The sequence below is a fragment of the Bombina bombina genome, chromosome 7 (assembly GCF_027579735.1).
Source record: "Bombina bombina isolate aBomBom1 chromosome 7, aBomBom1.pri, whole genome shotgun sequence".
Taxonomy (NCBI): domain Eukaryota; kingdom Metazoa; phylum Chordata; class Amphibia; order Anura; family Bombinatoridae; genus Bombina; species Bombina bombina.
Genome location: NC_069505.1, coordinates 209879555 through 209905856, shown reverse-complemented (window position 1 = coordinate 209905856; position 26302 = coordinate 209879555). Strand labels below are relative to the sequence as shown.

General features: G+C 36.9%; 1 protein-coding gene across 1 annotated transcript in view; it reads right to left on the bottom strand.

Annotated features, from left to right (window-relative positions):
• The window catches only part of SBF2 (SET binding factor 2), a 1344181-nt gene that overhangs the window by 102369 nt on the left and 1215510 nt on the right, over window positions 1-26302 (bottom strand). The window contains exons 31-33 of the mRNA XM_053720592.1: window positions 25007-25183; window positions 24817-24918; window positions 18620-18805 (exon numbers count right to left, since the gene is read on the bottom strand). Of these exons, the coding sequence (XP_053576567.1) occupies window positions 18620-18805; window positions 24817-24918; window positions 25007-25183 (465 nt within the window). The remainder of the gene's footprint in view (window positions 1-18619; window positions 18806-24816; window positions 24919-25006; window positions 25184-26302) is intronic.

The window sequence follows — 26302 nt, the reverse complement described above, 5'->3', positions numbered from 1 at the left end:
GACATAATTTGATAAAACAAGTAAATGGGAAAGTCTTTTACAACTACATACCGACTGCATAAACAAGATTTTCTACCTGCAATAAATGAAAGACCATCTATACAGAAAGGGTGGTAGATTAATGGAATGAGTTTCCATAAGGCTATCCTATGAACGTCTTTATAGGAAATAATGGGCACACTTGGTCAGCCTAGGATTCTTATCAAAAGGCAATGTTATACAAATGCGTATCACTAAAAGAGTTCAAGGTCAATACAGTTCACAATGAAAGAAAATTGCTATGAGAGCAATTTATGATTTTCCCCTTCTACCTTAATTCTTTGAAGCCCCCTCACTGAGAAACACTGGACAGGAGATCCATATTAAAATGAAAAAATAGAAAATGAAAACACAACTAGGAAGTGGATATGGTTGTGAGGAAATATGGAGATATTGTAGTAATCTTGAAGGTCTGGGGGCTGTGTTCTCCTTGGAAGCAGTTATGGAGTTCAGCCAAGATTTGTGTGGAATTCTAAAAACTGTTCCATAATGGAATTAATTTGGAAAACACAGCCTTAGGTCATGCGGTGACCAAATATTTAAGCCTTTAAGAGATGCAAACTGTTCTGAATTTCAGGATCTCTCTGTCTTAATAACGAGGCAAGGAAACCAGTTAGTTACATGTAGAGATAACAACATTGGCTTGTTTTCAGCTCTTAATGGGACATTAAACACAAATGTAATTATCTATAGATTGCTTTAGTCAATTCATTAACATAAAACTGCATTACTATATACATTATTTGTTTGTGCCAAGGTGACAGAGAGGCAGCAAAACAAATGATGTACGTCAATGTGCTGCGGTTTGTCTGACCTGCTACATAAAACACATTCGGCAAGATTATAAGTTTTGCTTTATGAGGGGTGTGGTGTTAACTTGCACATTATTGTCACTGCTTACTTAGCTACAGCGCTGGTATTACAGGTTTTTCTAAACCCGGCGTTAAAAGACAACAAGTGAGCGTAGAGCAAACTTGTGCTCCATACCGCACTCCAATACCAGCGCTGCTTAAGTCAGCGGTGAGCTGTTTTTACGTGCTTGTGCACGATTTCCCCATAGACATCAATGGGGAGAGCCGGCTGAAAGAAAAGTCTAACACCTGCAATAAAGCAGCGTAAAGCTCAGTAATGCAGCCCCATTGATTCCTATCGGAAAACACACTTTATGTTTACACCTAACACCCTAACATGAACCCAGAGTCTAAACACCCCTAATCTTACACTTATTAACCCCTAATCTGCCATCCCCGACATCGCTGACACCTACATTATACTTATTAACCCCTAATCTGCCGCTCCGGACATTGCCGCCACTATAATAAACATATTAACCCCTAAACCGCCGCACTCCCGCCTCGCAAACACTAGATAAATATTATTAACCCCTAATCTGCCGCCCCTAACATCGCCGCCACCTACCTTCAGTTATTAACCCCTAATCTGTCGCCGCCACTATACTAAATTTATTAAGCCCTAAACCTAAGTCTAACCCTAACACCCCCTAACTTAAAAATAATTAAAAGATATCTAAATAAAACCTACTATTAATAACTAAATAATTCCTATTTAAAACTAAATACTTACCTGTAAAATAAACCCTAAGCTAGCTACAATATAACTAATAGTTACATTGTAGCTAGCTATGTTTTATTTTTATTTTACAGGCAAGTTTGTATTTATTTTAACTAGGTAGAATAGTTACTAAATAGTTAACTATTTACTAACTACCTAGCTAAAATAAATACAAATTTACCTGTAAAATAAAACCTAACCTGCCTTACAATAAAACCTAACATTACACTACAATTAAATAAATTACCTAAATTACAAAAAACAAACACTAAATTACACAAAATAAAAAAATACATTATCAGATATTTAAACTAATTACACCTAGTCTTCATCCACACGGCATCTTCTATCTTCACCCATCCGGCGCGGAGCGGCTCCATCTTCAAGACATCCAGCGTGGAGCATCCTGTTCCAATCAGCCAATAGAATGCAAGCTCAATCATATTGGCTGATTGCATCAGCCAATAGGATTTTTTCACCTTTAATTCAGATTGGCTGAAAGAATTCTATAAAAATTAAGAGGATGCTCCGCGCCGGAAGTCTTGAAGATGGAGCTGCACTGCGCCGGATGGATGATGATAGAAGATGCCGTCTGGATGAAGACTTCTGCGGGCTTGGATGAAGACTTCGGCCGCTTGGATGAAGACTTCTGCGGGCTTCGATGAGGACTTCTGCCGCTTCGTTGAGGATGGATGTCGGGTCTTCAAAACTGTAAATGGATCTTCGGGGGTTAGTGTTAGGCTTTTTTAAGGGTTTATTGGGTGGGTTTTATTTTTAGATCAGGTGTTTGGGCAATTGAAAAATAGCTAAATGCCCTTTTAAGGGCAATGCCCATCCAAATGTCCTTTTCAGGGTAATGGGGAGCTTAGGTTTTTTTAGTTAGTATTTTATTTGGGGGGTTGGTTGTGTGGGTGGTGGGTTTTACTGTTGGGGGGGTGTATGTATTTTTTTTTACAGGTAAAAACTGATTTCTTTGGGGCAATGCCCCGCAAAGGCCCTTTTAAGGGCTATTGGTAGTTTAGTTTAGGATAGGGTTTTTTATTTTATTTTGGGGGGCTTTTTTTATTTTGATAGGGCTATTAGATTAGGTGTAATTAGTTAAAATATCTGATAATGTCTTTTTTATTTTGTGTAATTTAGTGGGGTTTTTTGTGTGTAATTTAGGTAATTGTATTTAATTTAGGTAATATTTTTAATTGTAGTGTAAGGTTAGGTTTTATTGTAAGGGAGGTTAGGTTTCATTTTACAGGTACATTTTTATTTATTTTAGCTAGGTAGTTAGTAGTTAATAACTATTTAGTAACTATTCTACCTAGTTAAAATAAATACAAAATTACAAACTATTAGTTATATTGTAGCTAGCTTAGGGTTTATTTTACACGTATTTAGTTTTAAATAGGAATTATTTAGCTATTAATAGTAGGTTTTATTTAGATTTCTTTTAATTATATTTAGGGGTTAATAAATTTAGTATAGTGGCGGCGACGTTGGGGCAGCAGATTAGGGGTTAATAAATGTAGGTAGTTGTCGGCGATGTTAGGGGCAGCAGATTAGAGGTTAATATTTAACTAGTGTTTGCAATGCAGGAGTGCAGCGGTTTAGGGGTTAATATGTTTAATATAGTGGCGGCGATGTCCGGAGCGGCAGATTAGGGCTTAATATGTTTATTTTAGTGTTTGCAATGCGGGAGGGCCTTGGTTTAGTGGTTAATAGGTAGTTTATGGGTGTTAGTGTACTTTTTAGCACTTTGGTTATGAGTTTTATGTTACGGCGTTGTAGCATAAACACTGATTGTGTTACGAATCTTGGCGGTATAGGGTGTACCGCTCACTTTTTGGCCTCCCAGGCAGACTCGTAATACCGGCACAAAGGAAGTCCCATTGAAAAAAGACTTAACGCAAATTAACTTACGCAATTTGCGTAAAGGCCAAAAAAGTGTGTGGTGCCCCTAAACCTGCAAGACTCGTAATACCAGTGGTAGTGAAAAAGCAGCGTTATAAGCCTTAACGCTGCTTTTTCACTCATACCGCAAAACTCGTAATCTAGCCGATTGATTGCTTAGATGTACATTCCAGCAAGTCCTAACTATTCATATGGAGTTTTTAAAATAGTTTATTCCTGATTTGCAATATTCCACAGCATTGAAAAGCTCTTAAAATCTTTTGCAATTCAGTGCTTATTTACGGACTTATTCTAGGCATATATAAAAAGTGACTAATGTCCCTTTAAGGAAGGACTGAGACAAGATACACCTGCCCTAAAGGTAGGGTGACCATATTGCTGCTTTAAAAAGGGACACATGAAAAATACATATGTCAGGGCTGTTTAAAGAAATGTTTTGTTATAATGTTCCATTATAAGAACCCTGACATATGTATTTTTCATATGTGTCCCTTTTTAAAGCGGCAATATGGTCACCCTACTTAAAGGGGACATGAAAGTCAAAAATAATCCCATATGATTAACATAGTATACAGTAAAAAAATTCAAATTTACTTCTATTATTAAAGGGACATGAAACCCAAAATATTTCTTTCATGATTCAGATAGAGAATATAATTTTAAACAACTTTCCAATTTACTTCTACTTTTTAATTTGCTTCCTTCTCTTGTTATCCTTTGCTGAAAGGTTTATCTTTGCAAGCTCAGGAGCAGCAAAGAACCTAGGTTCTAGCTGCTGATTGGTGGCTGCATTTATATACCGATTGTCATTGGCTCACCCATGTGTTCAGTTAGAAACCAGTAGTGCACGGCTGCTCCTTTAACAAATGATACCAAGAGAATAAAACAAATGAGATAATAGAAGTAAATTAGAAAGTTGTTTAAAATTGTATTCTCTATCTGAATCCTGAAAGAAAATGTTTGGGTTTCATGTCCCTTTAAGTTTACTTTGTTCTTTTGGCATCTCTTCTTTCCAGCATACACGAGTCTTGTGCACTATATGTATAACACTGTTGCAGACACCACTATCATACAGTGTTCAAAACACGCACATGCTCCTAAGTCTGCTTGAGTTTGCTCACATAGAAATAAGATACATTTTTTAACAGAAGATACCAAAAGAATTAAGTCAATTGGAATTATTTTTTTTTAAATTGCATGCTCTCCCTAGTCTAAAGGTTTAACTTTAATTTTAGTCAATGCCTTGAAGAGAAGTTCAGCAAGTACCATTTCTCAAGCTGGGGCTATAGCTATAGTAGAAATGACATGTGATTGGTCCATTCATCAGAAAAATCATCCCAAAGTAGAATACCTGCGACAGTCACATCTTGTAGGACAATACGGTCTCAGAACTTCCTTAATGGTTACCGGATGCTTAAAGAGACATGGATGTTAAAGGGACAGTATACTGTAAAATAGTTTTTCCCTTAATGTGTTTACAATTGCTTTTTTTACCAACTGCAGAGTAAAAAATGTATGAAAATGAGCTTTTTAAGGCTTATTTGTGTATTTTAAAGCTCTGATTTTGTGTTTTGAAGCCACAACCTAATAAAATGGGTTGAGCTTGTAGATATAATCAGATCTCATTACTGTATCACATTGTGCATATATACCTGCTTCTTTATCTTATATCTGTCCTTAAAACAATCACCAGTACTTTGAGAGAACAATGGAAAATCAACATTTTATTACCTTATCTCTGCTTTATCACACTGGGAGTGTAATTTCTTCTGCTGGCTGTGTTTACAACGTTTATCTATAGCTGGTACGCGCGGCCACAAACTTTCAGAATAGGTGGGGATACCACATGCTAAATTAACAATTTCAAATGCCAATATAAGGGTAAAGGAGCTACTTGTAAACAATTTAATACACTCCAGCAGGTAAAGTGGATCATTGGGAACAAATTAAAGGGGAGAACATTTTTGAGTAAACTGTCCCTTTAATATTAAACTTTCATAATTCAGAAAGGGCATACCATTTAAAGGGCCACTAAACCCAAAATCTTTCTTTCATGATTCAGATAGAGAATAGAAATTTAAACAACATTCCAATTTACTTCCATAATTTATTTTGCTTCATTTTTTAAAGATCCTTATTTGAAGAAAAAGCAATGCACATGGTGAGCCAATCACACAAGGCTTCTATGTGCAGCAACCACTCAGCAGCTAGTGAGCATATCTAGATATGCTTTTCATCAAAGAATATCAAGAGAATAAAACAAATTAGATAATATAAGTAAATTAGAAAGATGTTTAACATTGCATTCTCTTTCTAAATCATAAAAGAAAAAATGTGGGTGGCATGTCCCTTTAAATGATCTAACAATAAAATGTACCTATATTTATGGTATCCATTGTTCAATATTGCATCTTTCTGTGAATGCATACGGAGGTAGGCTCAGGATCCTGTGCCTTGAGTAATATTTATATATATTGTCTGTCTGTCTAAATAAAACAATCTTACAAGCACTGTTGCCATATAGTGCTCAAGAGTAGACACACGCACACTCCATAGCCTAGAGAGGCATTGTTCTAAGAAAATTGGAAAGTTTCTTTTTAAACTGTAAACGCTATCTGAATCATGAATGTTTTATTTTGACTTCCATATCCCCTTAATACTTTTGTAATATTTTTGTTTTGTGTGAGATATATATATCCGGGCTCAGGAGCAAGTGCCGGGCTAAACAGCAAGTGCCGGGCTTAGCAGCAAGTGCCGGGCTTAGCAGCAAGTGCCGGGCTTAGGAGCAAGTGCCGGGCTTAGGAGCAAGTGCCGGGCTTAGGAGCAAGTGCCGGGCTAAGGAGCAAGTGCCGGGCTAAGGAGCAAGTGCCGGGCTAAGGAGCAAGTGCCGGGCTTAGGAGCAAGTGCCGGGCTTAGGAGCAAGCGCCAGGCTAAACAGCAAGTGCCGGGCTAAACAGCAAGTGCCGGGCTTAGCAGCAAGTGCCGGGCTTAGCAGCAAGTGCCGGGCTTAGCAGCAAGTGCCGGGCTAAACAGCAAGTGCCGGGCTAAACAGCAAGTGCTGTTTTCTCCTGCATATATTTGATATCTTACTCAGCACCCTGGCCAAAGAAACAAGTTTGTGAGAGTGCACCTATCTCTACCTTTATATATATATTTATTTTATTGTTTACAACATACATCATATATTTCATGAACTTTTCAGTATAACAATCTCCTCTAGACAGATTGGGAATTCATTTAATGATTTAATAAAACTGAATATACTTGCAAGTGAATTTAAAGTTTTGGTTAACCAGAAAAGGTAAAACATTCCGGTAATGACATCACTACCTATTTTTGTATTTTAGGCAATGCACAATTTTCACAGATGTTTTTTTTCTAATAAAAGAAACGTTTTGAATTAATAATTCAGCTGACACCTGGAACATTTGGCATAAACAACTTTATAAAATCTGTTTTTTTGTTCTTTAATAGTTACAGATTAAAATGCTGCGTTTCTACTGCAAAGTTGGCTAAATTAAATTAGGGCAATGTTTTATAGATTCACACATGGCAGTAAATTTAAGTGATTAATGCATCGAACACAGCGTTTCGCTGATGACCTTGTGTGTCTCATTTTTTCAAATTAACTGTTGAGATTAAAATATTATCCTTCAGAAACCATGGGTATGTTATTAATTATTCAGCTTTGAACAGTTACATCAAAGCTTTAAACATTTCTATGCTATGTAATCAATTTGGCTTTAATTGGAAATTTGGAAGTATGATGACCAATTCATAGTACTTCTATTTGCAAGCCCAGCTTTGGAATACAAGTCATATCCCACATACAAACACTCAGTATACTGTTCAGCTCCTGGCCACCAGGAGGAGGCAAAGACATCCCTCCCACTTCCCATAATCCCCAGTCATTCAGCCAAGGGAAAAGAAAAAGGAAAAGGAAAGAGAAAGAGGAACACAAGGGGTATAGAGGTGCCTGAAGATGTTATAAAAACAAATGCTACCTTAAAAATCATAAAAAGGTGGGTCGTGGGCTCTCCATGCCAGGAAAGAAAATAATTTATCAGGTAAGCATAAATTTTGTTTTCTTTCCAATGGCATGGGGAGTCCACAATTCCATACAATTACTTTTGGGAAACCAATACCCAAGCCAGAGAGAACACATAATGGACAGGGAAGGAGAATTAAATGCAGGCGGACCTAAACTGAAGGCACCACCATTTGAAGCACCTTTCTCCCAAAAAATATAAAAGGCAAGCTAGGAGACAAAAAAGTTGTCTACCGATCAGATCCCTGGAAGCTTTGTACTTAAAGCCCAGGACTACAAGACATTTCTGAAAAGAAAGCTGTAGACAAAATAGAAGGCTTCTGTGCAGTTGTCTATAAGTCAAATGAAAGACAGCCCTCAGACAAAATAAAGATTAGAAACAGAATGAATAAACTCCTTAGAAGATTGGAAAAAGATTCTATAATACGAACCTCATCCAGGGAGAGACCAAATTAAGGCTCCAGGAAGGAGCAACATATAGAAACCCAGGCCTGACCCTAACCAGGACCTGAACAAGGAGTGGACCAAAAACCGACTACGTAGAAAAGCTTGCCGACATTACAAACTCCTTCAGGATGAGGAAGCAGAAGCTTCACCTGGGATCAAACCCACAATCTTCTGCTTCAGGATCAGAGGAACTAACCACTACGCCTCATCTTCTAAATTGAAAAGGAAGAGATCCGTGCTCATGGAGAACTATCGGACAGCCCCTCACCAAACACTCCTTGGGAACTAGAGGATGACGAAGGAAAAAGACTGAGAAAAAATCCCCCCATACCTGATCCACAGACCAAGTACTGGGCTGCCAAACTGGAGAACATAGAACCACCAAGGTTCGCTCCTGCTTGAAGCGCGCAAAGATCCTGGAATAGAGGAGAGAAGCCATGAGATCGAACTCCAGAACCCCCACCTGAGGGTTAGGTCGAAGTACACCCCAGAAAGAAGTCCTCACCCCTGGAAAAAACCTGTCTGTTCAGACAGTCCACTTCCCAGCAGATTATACTTGAAAAGAATGGCTTAAAAAAGGGATAAAAGAAAAACTCTACCCACTGAAGAATGCAAGGAACTCCCCTCATAATCAGTCCAACCTGAAGCCACAGAAAATATATACCTTAGAAAAAACTCTGAATACATAGTTCCCAAAGCAGCAAAGAATTCCGGGAAAGAGATGCAAAATAGGTCCACTATTAGTTTTAAACCATAAGGCTCTCCTGGCAATGTCAAAGACATGCATTTTACATTAATCTTCATAATATCAAATACAGAATGACAAATAAAAGAATTGGCACTTTTCAGCAAACCCAGAATGACTAGCCAACCAGTAAGTAGAAGCAGCAGCTACATCAGCAATAGAAATAGCTGCCTGAGAATACAACCTGCATGTAATAAAGCCCTTCTATGAAAATACTAACTGTCTGTCTAAAGGGTCTTTAAAAGAAGTACTGTTTCCAAAGGAGGATTAGTATGCTTAGCCAAAGTGGAAATAGCCCAATATGACTAAGTGCCCAGTGTAGGCATGAAACGCATCAGGTGTTCTCTTAAAAACTGAATTTAAATGTTTACAAGGATTATCATCAGAAACTTTAGGATCTTTAAACCCTAAAGTAATTAAGACCTTTAAAAGCGAATGAATATCTTCAACTTTAAACAAAAAAGAGGACATATCAGGTTCAACATCAGATAAGGAGTCCTCATCCCCAGAGGAAACTTAACCATCTGAAGACAAAACAGTATCCCTGGTCTCAGGGCACATAGCATGTGTAGAAGGTAAAATCTGAATTGACCTTTTACGCTTGTTTGAAGGCAGGATAGCAGCCAGTGCCTCAGAAACTGCAGCCTTGATAAAAAAAAATCATAATATGAGACATCAAATCAGCATTTTCCTGTAATGAACAAACAGAAAGTGCATTAGTACCCAAAGAAACAGCATTAGAGCTCTTGAGCTCTGACTTGGATATAGTGTGACAGGGGGCCTTAGAGCCATGGGTCTGACCTGACATGGATATTTGACTAACATAATGCTGGGGAGCCAGGAGTCCAATCTTATGTTTGGTCTTTAGTATTATTATGATTTATATTATATAAGTATGTCTTCTTAATTTCCAAATATTATACAAAAGAGAAGGCTGGCACACATGGTTAAATTACTTAGGCACAATGCTCATAAAAGGTTTCCAACTTGTGCATTAGACATTGCTCACATATTAGAATAACATGCATGTTGCAAAATTAAGCTGGACAGACATGACTAAGCCAAGGGAAGTCTTGCTTCCTGCACATGGTCATTTAGCGCCTCTAACATCACATGGCAGCAGAGCCGGGTGTTTAGGGGTGGATTGAACAAAATGAAGCTTTGCTAGGGGAAACCCCCCCCACATTGTTTCTAACACTATAAATCATTTGAAGAGGCAGAGAAACTAGAGGAGTAAGTCTAAACCATCAAAGAATCACCAGTGCATATTCTTGAGTATTCCCGATTTGAGATTAGCTGTCTGTTCTTAACACAAAAGAGTTATTTATGGGTTTTATTAAAAAATATCACACAATGAATAAAGCAATGGCTCAGGAGACCATTATTGGAGACCTGGAAACAATAGCAGAAAATACCCTAGTACCACACTCTGCCATACTCATCATGTGACACAATACTGGAGCGCAAATGCAGGTTCCACCTGATGGTTGATGTATGTTACAGTGTTGTCTGACCCAATCCTGACATGATGCTGAAACAATGTTTTTAGAGGATATAAAATATTAATTAAAAGGTACTGGAATTCAAGACTTTCCTAAAATGATTGATATAACACAGGCCTGTACTCTCAGTTATCTTAAAGAGGCAGTAAAGTAAAATTTAAACTTTTATAATTCATATACAGCATGTAATTATAAACAAGTTTCCAATTAACTTCTACTATGACATGTGCTTTGTTTTCTTGGTATGCTTGGTGAAAAGTTTATGTAGGTTCACAGCAGTGCACACGTGTCTTTAGCACTCTATGGCAATAGTGCTTTGCAACACTATTCATAGCAATGTTATTTATTGTTGCAAACACTGCTGTCATAGTGTGTATGGACATTTACATACTCGTGAGCACCTATGAGCACTATTTAACAAGGGATATGAACAGAACAAAGCAAATTTGTTAATGTTTAGGCAATGCAAGTTCGATTTTGACTTTACTGTCCCTTTAATCCTTGTCGGAAATTATGATGCAACTTTAACAAGAAATGACATAACTATATGTTGGATATAGAAGCAGTACCATACAAGAAGAGGAGTTTTTCTTTAGTAAGCTGAAGGACGTTTTGTCATGCCTTCAACAAGGTTCTGATTACTTTATTACTCATTCCCTAGTTTTGCACAACCAACAAAGTTATATAAATACACTTTTTACCTCTGTGATTACCTTGTATCTAAACCTCTGCAAACTGCCCCCTTATTTCAGTTCTTTTGACAGACATCCATTTTTATCAGAGCTGTCTCACTGGAACTCCACGTGCATGAGCACAGTGTTATCTATATGACACACATGAACTAACACCCTCTAGTGGTGAAAAACTGTCAAAATGCCCTGAGAGAAGAGGCGGCCTTCAAGGGCTTAGAAATTAGCATAAGAACCTCCTAGGTTTAGCTTTCAACTAAGAATACCAAGAGAACAAAGGAAAATTGGTGATAAAAGTAAATTGGAAAATTGTTTAAAATTACATTCTCTATCTGAATCATGAAAGTTTATTTTGGACTAGACGGTCCCTTTAAGCAAGAATATATAGCTGATGTAACATTGACCATTCAGTCAATGTTACATCAGCTATATATTCACGGATAACTTCTGTGGATGGGGGTGAAATGATTGGACCTTCATGCACAAATTATGTAGAAATTCTAGAACCTTCCAATGTAGTTTCACTACCAGTTGTCTGACTAATGGATATTAAAGGACCATTAAATACAATAGAATTGAATAATTAGCAGGTGCATAATAAAAAGACAATACAATATCACCTTCTTTTAATTTTTAGCGAGCAGTAGATTTAAGGAATCCTCACAGAGGAAGAATTGCTAAGAATATTGCTGGTTACCTCTTTATTTTGTACAGTAGCTGAGGTTTCTCAGGAATTAGGGGGAACTCATGTATTATTTTGATGTTCCATATCTGAGGAGTCCACCCCCATTGATTGGGGGAAAGAAAATCTGCTGAAGAACTGATGTATTTGATAATTCTTGTGGAATGATGAACTGTTTTCAAATTGTCCACGTAATTCTGGGCTAGCAGAAATAATGTTCGTCTTTCTTGAGAACTGCTTGAGTTTGTGTTCCTCCTTGGAAACAAAATGTAGGGCACTGCCATCTTATTACATTTTGATTCTTATGGATTCCTATGCCATTGCATATTATCCCTCTAACAAGTTGCTTTGGAATGGATGCATTTGTCATACTGCCCATTTGACAACACTAATTGTTTGTGCCAGTTTCCCTATAACATCTTCATTGACTCTCTGCCTGTGAGAAAATTGTACTGCGACAACTTTGTTAGTTATAAGATAATGTCTTGAAAATTACAATACCCCATTTTAATTCTCTGGTATTGCAATTTGTTTCCAGATAGACAATTTATTGAGCTGGAATCATCTAGCTCTTTATATATATATTATCCATCCATGACCCTGCATCTGTAACAATTCCATCATGTGTGGATTCCAGCTCTTGAAATCTGGCCACAAGCAGTATGTTGTCCAAATAATATAGTACAAACCATATTTTTAATCTCTGCAATGAGAAGTACCTGTACCAGTACCTTTGTGATTATTGGTCCTATCCATTCTTAGAACAGAACTATGAATGTGCTATGTCTCTGAAGGAAGTTACCTTTAAGTTGGCCAAGGAGAGTGGTCAGTTTTCTGTACAACCTCACTAGGGGGGTCTCTCACTTGGTAAATATAAATGAGAAGAGCCAACGTAGAAGTTTTATTAACAGAGACATGTTTAAGGATTTTATTGTAAGGGTTTCATACCAGGTGTTTAAAGTTCATTCCATTAAAAAAGAAAAGAAAAGAAAAAAAAAGGTCTAGTGGGGTCAATTCTTAAAACAGTTTGAAAAGTGCACAAAGTTTACTTATCCAAAAGATTGTGAAGTATCTATGATTCTTTAAAGAGTGTATGCACTATGCATATGATTTGCAAGTAGTGTTTAGGAAAATGAAAGAGCATTTCAAAATTACCGTAAGAATAAACTAACCAGGGTAGGGACATTTCAACAACAAAAAGAAGTACTCCCTCTACAAAGATAAACGTTTCCTCTCTTATACTAATTTGCCTTTTAGAGAGTACTAGCTGTTGCCCGTGGCTTCACTTGCGTGGATTTTGTAAACAATAGCGATAAACGTGACCACTCACAACGACGTGCCCTTGCATGTGTGCCTGTTCGGGTTGCACACCCGCTGACATGAACTGTGAGTTTTCATTAATTCTCTGTGTTTCTTGTACATGGGCACCAATCAGCTAAGTTTTGGGCGGGACGTCTGTTCGGCACATAAAAAAATTGTTATTATTATTCTGTTTACAATTACTTTAATATTAAATTGTAATGATATATTATGTCTCAACTGTCAGATGTGAGTATATTTTTTTTATTGATATCCATATCTTGAGAACTACTAAAGTTAGGATCAAGAAATTTGGCATGTAAACTTACTTTATAATAAAGATTTTTAAATATAATTTTTACTTTTCTAACATCTTTTCTGAGATATAGGTATCCTCATAAATCCCCCCCCCTTAAGTGGATTTTCTGGAAATGGTAAAACACGCGTTTCTTTATTTTTAAAGGAGAATGTAAATACCAATTTTCACCTCTGTAACATCTTCGGTTTTTGAGATATAGGTATCCTCATAAAAAATTTACCCCCCATTTTCACCCCCTTAGGGATTCAATTTCAAAAAATCCCTCCTTAGTGGGTGCCTACGTCATAAAAACAATGTACCTTCCAAATCTCACGTTCCTAGGTTAAACAGTTTAAGCTGGGCGCTGATCAGTCAGTCAGTCTATATATAGATAGATAAAGACCTAACTTATATAAAAGTCCAATGATAAAAGTACTACATCCAGCTACCTTTTCACTAGCTAGAAAATAAAATGGTGGAAGATTGTCCCTGAGAACTATATTTCTATGTACAAGTATATCCATATATGGGCAGCCAACACGGCATACTGACCTGTAGTCTGTAGGGTCTCTAACCCTTTAAGACAATGTCCATCTACAAACTCACCATCTACCTCTCTTTATTCACCTTTGCAAAACTAAAATAACTTCATGATTAAAAAACAAATAACACTATAAACCATAAACGTCATAAACAAGAAGCAACATCACAGAATGCGAAACCCTAGCCTGACATAAAATATATAACTGACTCCAACCTATCCAGTATAGGTTCTTCACCACACACTTCTCCCTGTTATATGAATGTCAAAAAAGATTTATATTTGTCAGTTCATGTCTGTAGTTTCCTTTACTATTCAGAAAAATCTAACACTTCTTATATTGGTTCGAACATAATAATTATTATGTTCTGTTGGCATCAGATTTCTAAACAAAGTCTGTATCATAACATTCTTCTGTACAGTTTGAGATTTTTGTAATTATTTTAGCTGTTAAAATGATTAATAACTATTATAATTAAATTAAACAGATCTGGAGAAGAGAAACGCATAAAGGACAATGGCATAATGACCACATACAAATATACCAATTAGCCCTGGAATGCAAAGAGCTGGAACAGTTAATCAGGGCTTTAGTGAGACATGTCAGGCGTCTGGCTTACACATTTTTCTGCTCTTATAACTCAGTAATATTTAATTAATAAGGAGCAACATAATTTGTACATGATGTGAATAATTCCTAAGTGATAAAAACAGCAGTGCTCTATTGTATTTAAGGGACATAATTCCCATATGCTTAAGTGATACAACAAAACTGTCAAATGTTGACAAGAAAATATAACCTGAATATCTCTATATAAAAAGGTAGAAGTAGCTCGCCAGAGTAAGTGCTTTGTGATCCAGAGTTACTCTTTGTACTGTCATCTGGAAGGTGAAAGAAACAGCCAATCGGCTTAATCAGTGCTGAGTTCACACTTTGCTTTACTTTGATCTCATTGGATTTCACTGAGATCTCACAAGATTTCATGGCTAATTTCCTTAAAGTGAGGAGGGAAATAAGGTGATCCTTATTTACGGACAACGGCATTGTGAAAAACAGCCAATCAGCTTCATCAGTTCATACTTTGCTTTACTGTGATTTTGTAAGATTTTATAGTAAATGTCCTTAAACTGAGAAATGAAATAACGTGACTGTGCCTGCACATGCCGATAGACACTGCCTTGCAAATCCTGGGACTAGAATCCTGATTGGTTGCTTAAAGTCCTTTTACTATAGGATGTCCCTACTGAGAGAATGTTTAGGTAAAATATCTTCCTTTTTTTACATAGAGCTGTTCAAGTGATATTTTATAGTCTCTTTTTTACAAATATGTTGCATCACTTTCAATTGCTTCAACATTTGGGTATAGTTTCCCTTTAAGGAATGCAACCCATTACACCCACATATACAAATTCCAAAATATATTAAAGACCTAATAAAGAAATGCTGTCAAGCAAGTTATTAACATAAGTGTATGTAGTGGGATAAAGGACTATTCTTCAATAAGAAAAGCTCCTTGTTCTTTAAGAAATGGAGGTAAAATTCTACTTTGTGATCTACAGTCCAGGTCTTCTAGTACAGGTTCAGTGATGTTTACATGTTACTATTGGGGAGACAATGGAGGGCATTTTACTTTATCCTGCTTAAAGGGACATGAAAGTCAAAATGATACTTTCATGACTCTGGTCAAGCCTACAACACTAAAAATGGTAGCAGTGTAAAAAAATATAGTGTTCAAGGCCTACCTCAGTATACTCTCATGTAAATGAGTTTAACCTCATAATGACCATGGACGTGTCAAGCACGTCCTACAAAAAGTGTCAGTTAATGACCAAGGACGTGCCTGACACGTCCTCTGGGGTTTCAAGCAGTGGAAGCGATTGTGATCGCTTCCAGACGCTTTCAAGGTATTGCAGTGATGCCTCGATATTGAGGCATCACTGCAAAACCTTTTTTAAGCATCCAATGCAGAAAGAGCCACCCTGTGGCCCTTTCCGCATAGACCAGCGAAGGTGCCGATCGTTGGTGGGCGGAGGTTCGGCGGAAGGCCCATCGCTGGAGCAGTTCCTATTCAGGTGGATCCGGTTGCGGTATTGCTGGGATGGCGTCGGGAGCGTGTGTGGGGGGCGGGAGTGTGTGCTCGTGCTACCTAGTCTGTTAGTCAATCCTTGAATGAAATAGGAATGATGCAGAGGAAGAGGGAGGGGGGATACGACTTGGTGAAAAGGGATCAGAGGGGGGGGGTATTGAGGGGGGCAGTTACACTACAGAAAAATGAAAATAAAAATATAAATATAAATAAATAAAACCTATTTTTTTTTTAACAAACTGGGTACTGGCAGACAGCTGCAAGTACCCAAGATGGCGGCAAATAAGTAGAGGGGGGAGGGTAAGAGAGCTGTTTGGTGGGGCGAATCAGGGAAGTTGGGGGCTAAGGGAGTATCCTACACTGAAGTTTATATTTAAATAAAATAAACTTTAAAAAAATAAATAAAAAGCCATTTATTTTAGTACTAACAGACTAAGTAAAAGTAAACAATTTTTTTTATTTGATCGCATTTGGCGGAGAAATAGTGGCATGAAATATACCAAAATGGGCCTTTGGGTTGTCTACTACACTAAAGCTAAAATTAACCCTACAAGCTACCTAACTCCTTCACTGCTGGGTGCAGCGGCATATAGCGGCCTTCTAATTACCAAAAAGTAATGCTGAAGCCATATATGTTTGCTATTTCTGAACAAAGGGGATCCCAGAGAAGCATTTACAACCATTTGTGCCATAATTGCACAAGCTGTTTGTAAATAATTTCAGTGAGAAACCTAAAGTTAGTTAAAAAGTTATTGAAAAAGATAAAGATTTTTTTTTATTTGATCGCATTTGGCGGTGAAATGGTGGCATCAAATATAACAAAATAGGCCTAGATCAATATTTTGGGTTGTCTACTAAAAAAATATATACATGTGAAGGGTTATTCAAGGATTCCTGACAGATATCAGTGTTTCAATGTAACTATCCCTAATTTTGAAATAAAATGGTTTGGGAATAGCAAAGGGCTACTTATACTTATTGCCCTATAACTTGCAAAGAACATGTAAACATTGGGTATTTCTAAACTCCGGACAAAATGTAGAAACTATTTAGCATAGGTGTTTTTTTTGGTAGTTGTAGATGTGTAACAGATTTTGGCGGTGGTTTTTTTTTTTTAAATTTTTTCATAAAATTTTTTTTTTATAGTAAATTATATGATATGATGAAATGATGGTATCTTTAGAAAGTCCATTTAATGAAGAGAAAACAAAATTTATGCTTACCTGATAAATTTATTTCTCTTGTGGTGTATCCAGTCCACGGGTTCATCCATTACTTGTGGGATATTCTCCTTCCCAACTGGAAGCTGCAAGAGGACACCCACAGCAGAGCTGTCTATATAGCTCCTCCCCTAACTGCCACCCCCAGTCATTCGACCGAAGACAAGCAAGAAAAAAGGAGAAACTATAGGGTGCAGTGGTGACTGTAGTTTAAAATAAAAAACACCTGCCTAAAAATGACAGGGCGGGCCGTGGACTGGATACACCACAAGAGAAATAAATTTATCAGGTAAGCATTCATTTTGTTTTCTCTTGTAAAGGTGTATCCATTCCACGGGTTCATCCATTACTTGTGGGATACCAATACCAAAGCTTTAGGACACGGATGAAGGGAGGGACAAGGCAGGCCCTTAAACGGAAGGCATCACTGCCTGTAAGACCTTTCTCATCGAGAGCTGCAAGAGAATGACTGGGGGTGGCAGTTAGGGGAGGGGCTATATAGACAGCTCTGCTGTGGGTTTCCTCTTGCAGCTTCCTGTTGGGAAGGAGAATATCCCACAAGTAATGGATGAACCCGTACTGGATACACCTTTACAAGAGAAACATTGTATAATAATAATAATATGTGTGGGTACAGTAAACGAGTAAGAGGAAAATTACAGCTAAACACAAACACTGCAGAAATGTAAAAATAGCCCTGGTCCTTAACAGTAAGAATATTGAAAAATGGTCTGGTCACTAAGAGGTTAAAGGGATAATGAACCCAAATTGTTTTCTTTCATAAATCAGATAGCGCATGCAATTTTAAGCAACTTTCTAATTTACTCCTATTATCAATTTTTCTTTGTACCTTTATTTGAAAAAGCAGGAACGTAAGCTTACAAGCCGGCCCATTTTTGGTTCAGAACCCTGGATAGCACTTGCTAATTGTTGACTACATTTAGCAACCAATCAGCAAGCGCTACCCAGGTGTTGAACCAAAAATGGGACAGCTTGTAAAATAAAGATACCAAGAAAATGAAGAAAAAAATTGATAATAGGAGTAAATTAGAAAGTTGCTTTAAATTGCTGTTCTATCTGAATCATGAAAGAAAAAAAATTGGGTTTAGTGTCCCTTTAAGGTGTATAATGTGTAACAAACAACTGACCATAACACCCAGAACTTGTTACCTAATGTCAAAGACAAGTGTATGAATCATATACTATCAAAAGAATAGAGGAGAAGATGCTATTGTTAAATGATGTAAGCAGACATGGACTCTGCTGAACATTCTTAGTGGCTGATAAAACCTGCATTCATTTGTGAGGCCAGTATCAGGAATGTTACTTTTTGTGTTTCTTTTTTTTTGTTTCCGTTAATTCTCTTTAAACCACCCATTAAGTAGGAAGAATCACAACAAAATTCTCTCCACAGATAAGCGGTCATAATGGAAAAAAGATGTATATTTGATTAAACGCGCATTATACTATGTCAGCATCATATCTAATACAACTCTGACACTTGAAAGATAGATTTTATTGCTTCTTTATTTACAAATTAATTCTTACCTGATGTACACAATCCAAAAACTGTAAGAAAACTGGTACAAAACCACTGCCTTGGCTGTTGAGGGAGAGATTGCTGCGCTGGCTGAATTTATGTCCAAATGAAAGCCACTCCTTCTCTATCAACATACGGAAACCTTCAAGTGTCCTGTAAAAGGGATCTCCAAGTAGCTGCACCAACGACACAACCTGAAACAGAACAATTGAAATAATAAAAAACATTAATTAAATCAGCGGTGGATTAAAGCTTTAGTAAAAAAATATATAAGCACTATATTACAGTTTTGGTAAAGCACATGTAGTAATTTCAACTGATTTTTAAAAGTCTATTTTCATGCATTAAATTTACAGACCCCTCAACCTTGTATCCTCAACCCAACACAGTGCATCTTTTGACCATAGGGTGACGCAGCCAATGGTAAGTGTACATCAAGTACTATTCAGATCTATAGCAGCACAAGTTTTGACTGTATGCTACAAATTTAGAATAGGGCTTGACCAAACCTTTCCATTGGCTGAATCACCAGCCTGTAAACAAAAACTGCACTGCGTTGGGCGGAGGATACAAGTGTGGGGGGGCTCTAAATGTAGGGATTTCACCACAAATGTTTAAATTAGCCACACGTGTTTCCCTAAAACTTGTATATGGTGCATTTACTCAGATTCTTTACTCCAGCTCTAAGAAACTGACAACTTAATAAGCTGACATCTAGTAAAATAACAGCAGTGACATATTCAGTGGTGTTGTGTACACTGCCTCCTGCAGGAATAAGTAGAAACAATATCAGAAGTCTTCAGGTCAATCCTTCTCTCTGCTAGCATTAGTTTGTGTATAATCAGGCTAGGGCCTACATGGAGAAACATAAAAAATAGAACTAATGCAGAAAACAATCTAACAGTTGACAATGATACCTAAAAAGGTCTTTAAAAACAATAAAAGAAAATCTACACATTGGTTTTAAAAAGTTAATGTTGCAATTCTGTAGAATCAGACTAGAATCCTTAAAGGGACAGTCAACACCAGAATTTATGTTGTTTTAAAAGATAGATAATCCCTTAATTGCCCAAAAGCAAAATTGGTGATAAAAGTAAATTGGAAAGTTGTTTAAAACTACATGCTCTATCTGAATCATGAAAGTTTTTTTTTTGACTTGACTGTCCCTTTAAAGTAATGAAATCTCGCAATATAGGAAAAGTTATTTTTTGTGTCTAAAAGAAAAAAAAGCCTGTAGCATGAAGATTAATTTCTACTTCAGAGATCAAATGGTGCCTCCCATCTCAACATCAACAATGAAACATTCCAAGGCCTGATGAATGGACAGAGAATCCTATATAGAGCTCTCCTCAAAACACCCTTTAAAACAAGGGTTCACAAATTGTTGTTGTGAAAAGATTCAAGATACATCTTACTTAGTCAAGTAACTTTTGCCTCTTCTACTGAGCCAGCAAATCTGTCTGTGAAATTATCTTCATGGCGTACCAAATTAATTATCTGTGATTGTGGAGTACCATTGTACAACCTCTATATCTCTGACTTATTGAAATGATTTATCAGATACCTGAACAGTACCTTTGTTGCTAGTCTTCATACCTAGAGGATGATTACCACTTGAGGAATTAACATCTAGCAACTCAAAAGTTTTTCATCAATTATGTTTTGCATCGATAGCTACATATTGATGTTCCTATATATATTTTTTGGACTATTTTTCACCAGATACTAATTCACAATTTAACTATTATTGCCCGAAGGATGAACACACCTTATAGAAGAATTTGATAATACCAATTGGTTCCTATTTATACTATTTTTGCACCGGACACACATATATTTGAACTTTTCCTTTTGGACACTATCTCTATTTTAACTTTTATTTTCATTAGGGTACCCTATTGCTATGTATTTTGGATAATAAAATGTAAATTGTTTTTATACACAGGATTGATATAATTTTTATAATCACTTTAGCCTCTTTTGGCGCTCCCTATGTGTGATATTTCTATTTATTTTAGGTGTTTTAGAGAAACTTATTTGGGAATTTTGCAAGATTGTATGTGTAGGCGCTGTATTAATTGCATATGCTCTTATAGTGATATTTCTGCCCTACCTACTAGTCTTGGAGTATGCCAGCCATATGTAAGTGATGTCCCCTCATTTTCAAGTCTCTTGACCATTAATCCAGTCTGTGCAACCTCAGCATAACAGATGTTAAACATCTACTTAAAAAGTATGACAATGTGTGGCTGTCCAAAAGAAAGCTACAACTATATTGTCTTTCATAGACATCAAAGATATGCAAATTTCACCTAAATTATCAAGATTATCAGGGTACATCCAGAAGCCATGCATGGGGTGGTCATAGGTCTCACAGCTTACTGGGGTGGGTGTCTTTTCTGCAGACTACACTCCTACTAGTACAATTTCTGGTCTGTTTTTTCATGCAAGTCTCTTTCTCTATTCTTTATCAAAGGCCATGCACTATTGGGTGTGCATATTCATGATAGAAGTGCGTTTGCACTTTGTCTATCCATTGGAGCCAGCATTAACCTTAAAGTGCTCAGCTTTCAGTCTGTCTACTACTTGTGTGTTTTTATCCAGTGTTCTTTTGTCAATGATAACTACTGAAAACATTTTTTTCTAGATACTGTACTTCATGCTCGGATTAATTTCCTGTTTTCTGATAATGGACCTGAATCACTTGCACTGACAAGATGCCAGTTAACAGATCAAAAGCTTTCGCCATCTGCCCTGAATGGCAGCCTATTTGATGTAGAACACCCTATTTTTCTGGAACGCTCAATTGCTACTGTCTTTTTTCATCATCACAGATTTTATTATGTGACAATACTGAAGAAATTACACTTTGCTACAATGTAAAGTAGTGAGTGTACAGCCTGTATAACAGTAAAACTTGCTGTCCCCTCAAAATAACAACACACAGCCATTAATGTCTAAACCGTTGGCAACAAAAGTGAGTATACCCCTAAGTGGAAATGTCCAAATTGGGCCCAAAGTTTAAATATTTTGTGTGGCCACCATTATTTTTTAGCACTGCCTTAACCTTCTTAGGCATGGAGTTAAAAAGAGCTTCACAGGTTGCCACTGGAGTCCTCTTTCACTCTTCCATCACAACATCAAGGAGCTGGTGGATGCCCCACAGATGCTCAATAGGGTTTAGGTCTGGAGACATACTTGACCAGTCCATCACCTTTACCCTTAGCTTCTTTAGCAAGGCAATGGTCATCTTGGAGGTATGTTTGGGGTCGTTATGTTGGAATACTGCCCTGTGGCTCAGTCTCCGAAGGGAAGGGATCATGCTCTGCTTCAGTATGTCACAGTAAATGTTGGCATTCATGGTTTCCTCAATGAACTGTAGCTCCCCAGTGCCAGCAGCACTCATGCAGTCCCAGACCATGTCACTCCCACCACCATGCTTGAAAGTAGGCAAGGCACACTTGTCTTTGTACTCCTCATCTGGTTGCCGCCACACACGCTGGACACCATCTGAACCAAATAAGTTTATCTTGGTCTTATCGGACCACAGGACATGGTTCCAGTAATCCTTGTCCTTAGCTTGCTTGTCTTCAGTAAACGGTTTGTGGGCTTTCTTGTGCATCATCTTTAGAAGAGGCTTCCTTCTGGGACGACAGCCATGCAGACCAATTTGATGCAGTGTGCGGCGTATGATCTGAGCACTGACAGACTGCCCCCCCCCCACCCCTTCAACCTCTGCAGCAATGCTTTCAGCACTCTCTCTGGATATGACGCTGAGCATGTGCACTCAACTTCTTTGGTTGACCAGGTTGAGGCCTGTTCTGAGTAGAACCTGTCCTGTGAAACCACTGTATGGTCTTGCCCACCGTGCTGCAGCTCAGTTTCAGGGTATTGGCAATCTTCTTATAGCCTAGGCCATCTTTATGTAGAGCCACAATTCATTTTTTTCAGATCCTCAGAGAGTTCTTTGCCATGAGGTGCCATGTTGAACTTTCAGTGACCAGTATGAGAGAGAATGAGAGCGATAACACCAAATTTAACACACCTGCTCCCCATTCACACCCGAGACAATGTAAGACTAACGAGTCACATGACACCAGGGAGGGAAAATGGCTAATTGGGCCCAATTTGGACATTTCCAGTTAGGGGTGTACTCACTTTTGTTGCCAACAGTTTAGACATTAATGGCTGTGCGTTGAGTTATTTTGAGGGGACAGCAAATTTACACTGGTATACAGGCTGTACACTCCCTACTTTACATTGTACCAAAGTGTCATTTCTCCAGTGTTATCACATGAAACAATATAATAAAATATTTACAAAAATGTGAGGGTGTACTCACTTTTGTGAGATACTGTAAATACCTTTTAGACAGATATGCCAACCTTACCTTTGGGAAAATCTGAATCATTAAAACATTTTTAATATCTAGTGTCATGAGACACTGAGATTTTCATTTTATTAATAAAATTTGGTTTTATGTAAACCTCTTTGTGAGAGTCTGAGCTCTGTCAGTCCGGCAAGACATTGGAGAAACAAGTTTCCTTGCAGTGTCAGTGAGCTGGGACACTGTGAGATCCCAGTCTGTTTGATTTAGCACAATTGGGTGCTGCTCCACTTGTGAGTACCTTTTTGATTACCTATCAAATCTCTTTCACCAACTGTATTACACTAGGAGGCGCCTTTGTCTTTTTGTGATTTTTTTCACAGAGAAAACTTTATCATTAAAACATGACTTGTTACTTCCTCTACCGATTATGCCTTTATATGGAGGTTAATCAGATATGGAATTAACTAAACAGAATCATAGTATGTTTCACAGAGGAAAAATGACTGCAAAACAAGGCATTCTTAGATTTATTTAGTGAATCATCTTTATTATTACAGACTTGCACTTCCAAGAAGTTCTCATAAGAGGAGAACCACTAACCTTAGGCATGTGCTTTTTTATGTCCATTCTTTAAATCCTGATGAAAAAAAGCAATTTTAAAAACCTTATATTTCTTTTTATGATGGATTTAAGGTTAAACCCATAACCCAAAAGAGACACCTAGAAAAGTACACTAACAGGTATTATCAGTGTTCCAAAATTTAAACAAAATGGCACCTTCAGCCCATCTAGAGGTTTTAGTCATTTAAATATAATAATAGCTATGGATGTGTCACACAAACAAGTAAAAGCTAGCACTGAAACAACACCCATTTAATGGAGCAGTTGTTTATGAGATTTATATTAAATACAGATAAGCTCTTTAAATCTCTAAGTGGCATAAATTATTTTACTGGTTCTACCCTATTAAGTTGAGATGAGCTAAGACAGAATAGAAGACACTACCCTTCAAGGCTAGCTCTAAAAATATCACTATATCTTAAAGAGAGATTAAAGCATCTAAATGATAACATTATATTTTTTTCATTATTTTAAATGGATTTTCCTTTAAAAATGGAAATTGAGTCACAAAATTGCCATAACTCATATCACAAAATAGTATTCAACAATGAAGATTGGTTTTATATTGTCCGGTATGAGGCCATGATTCAGGGTACAGATTAGGTGTCAAATGGAGATTGGACCTTTGCAGTGGCAAGTAAACTGTACTGAAAGGGTTCACAATCTTATTTGTTGATTTATGGACAGCATCAAACACTATAGCCTAAGAAAAGTGTAGCCAATGCTACCTCTTCCTCTACACTAGAAAGGATATTGTCAATGATTGGAGGATTATATGTAGAAAAAGGTGCTTTCAAGACTTCTGAGATTGTTCTGAATCACTCCAAGTAGGCAAAAGGCAGTATACCCTGCTGGATAAATACCAGTGCAAAAGAATGAAAGAAATAATGACTGGTCAATAAATATTTTTTTAATATACTCATTAAAGACATAATAATCATATTTTGTACCAGATCTAAAGCTTTAGAAAAATACGATATATTGATTTTCTAGTACAGTATTTTTTTAATATACTCCTTAAAGACATAATAATCATATTTCGTACCAGCCCTAAAGCTTTAGAAAAATACAATGATATATTGATTTTCTAGTATTGTTTTAATATACTCCTTAAAGACATAATAATCATATTTCGTACCAGCCCTAAAGCTTTAGAAAAATATTATATATTGATATTCTAGTAATTTGTAGCATAACCAAAAGATGATCACATCATTTGCAATAGGTCTGGATTACTGATAAAATTGTATTTACCTGTGTGGTAATATCCCAGCCTTCTTCTAAACAAACCATAACAGAAGATCTGTTTTCCATGAGTTCTGATACAATCACAGAGAGCTGGATTATTCTGTGCATCTGCAAAAAAAATTGTATTGAAATAATCACAGCAAGATCCAAATCAAATTAACATTTACAGCCCCATTAAATATTTACTATTTATTACCTGCAAGAACCACTCAGATTCTCCCAATGACTTAAGGAACGTTAATTCGGAATCTGCAGGGATACTGCTAGGTACACACGCCCTCATCAGTTTCTTAAAACTTGTCTTCACTTGCCGAATATCTCCAAATTCAACCGGAACAAATTCACAATTCAATGCAAAGTCAAACTTGAATCCCTAGAGGAAAGCAAAACACAATAATAATCAAACGTCATACGCGTGTGTAGCACAAATACCATTATAAGGCATAAAAAACTGATTATGAAGTACACTTAAGAGTTTCTTAATTTGATAATGGTCATTTTATGACAGTTGTCTACTTCTAGTTTGCAAGAGATCAGCCATTTGCCAAATAACGGAAATCTAACAAGCACTGTTCCTGGAAATATAATATTCCCATAGTAGACAATGTCTGGCTTATTTCTAAAGCAAAGTTTATAGTTCACATATTTGTGGTGAGTCTAGGGGTAAATAATTTTATAACAGTTATCACAAATGTTAGACAATAAAAACAGAAATCCAGCAAATTGTTTTTTCCCCTCTCATAAATCAAAGTTCAACTAGCTTAATGGACAAGAAGATGACTTATCAGTGTCATTTTTGTTATGATTATAATTGGTATGGTGTTATAGTGAGGGTTATACTGATTGACTTAAAAAAGTAAAAAAAAAATGTTTATCACATCTGTGATTTTTGATGACCTGATGATGATTGTTTAACTTTATTTGCAACCACATATTTAAAAGTTAAAGGGACAGTATACTGTTAAATTGTTTTCTTCCCTTATTCAGATAGAGCAGCAATTTTAAACAACTTTCTAATTTACCTCTATTATCAATTTTTTCTTCGTTCTCTTAGTATCTTTTGTATGCTTAGGAGCCGGCCAATTTCTGAAGCACTTAATGGCAGCAGTTTTGCAAGAATATTATCCATTTGCAAGATTACTAGAGGACAGTACTATTTTCTGTCATGTAGTGTTTCAGATGCCTATTTAGGTATCTCTTTAACACAGAATATCATAGACAAAGCACATTTGATAATAGATGTAAAATAGAAACTTTTTTTTTAAATAGTATGTTTTGTCAGAATCACAAACAAATTATGACTTGCCAGATAATTTCCTTTCCTTCGATACAGGGAGAGTCCGCAGCTGCATTAATTACTTGTGTGAATACAGAACCTGGCCACCAAGAGTAGGCAAAGACAACCCAGCCAAAGGCTTAAATACCTCCCCCACTTCCCTCATCCCCCAGTCATTCTGCCGAGGGAACAAGGAACAGTAGGAGAAATATCAGG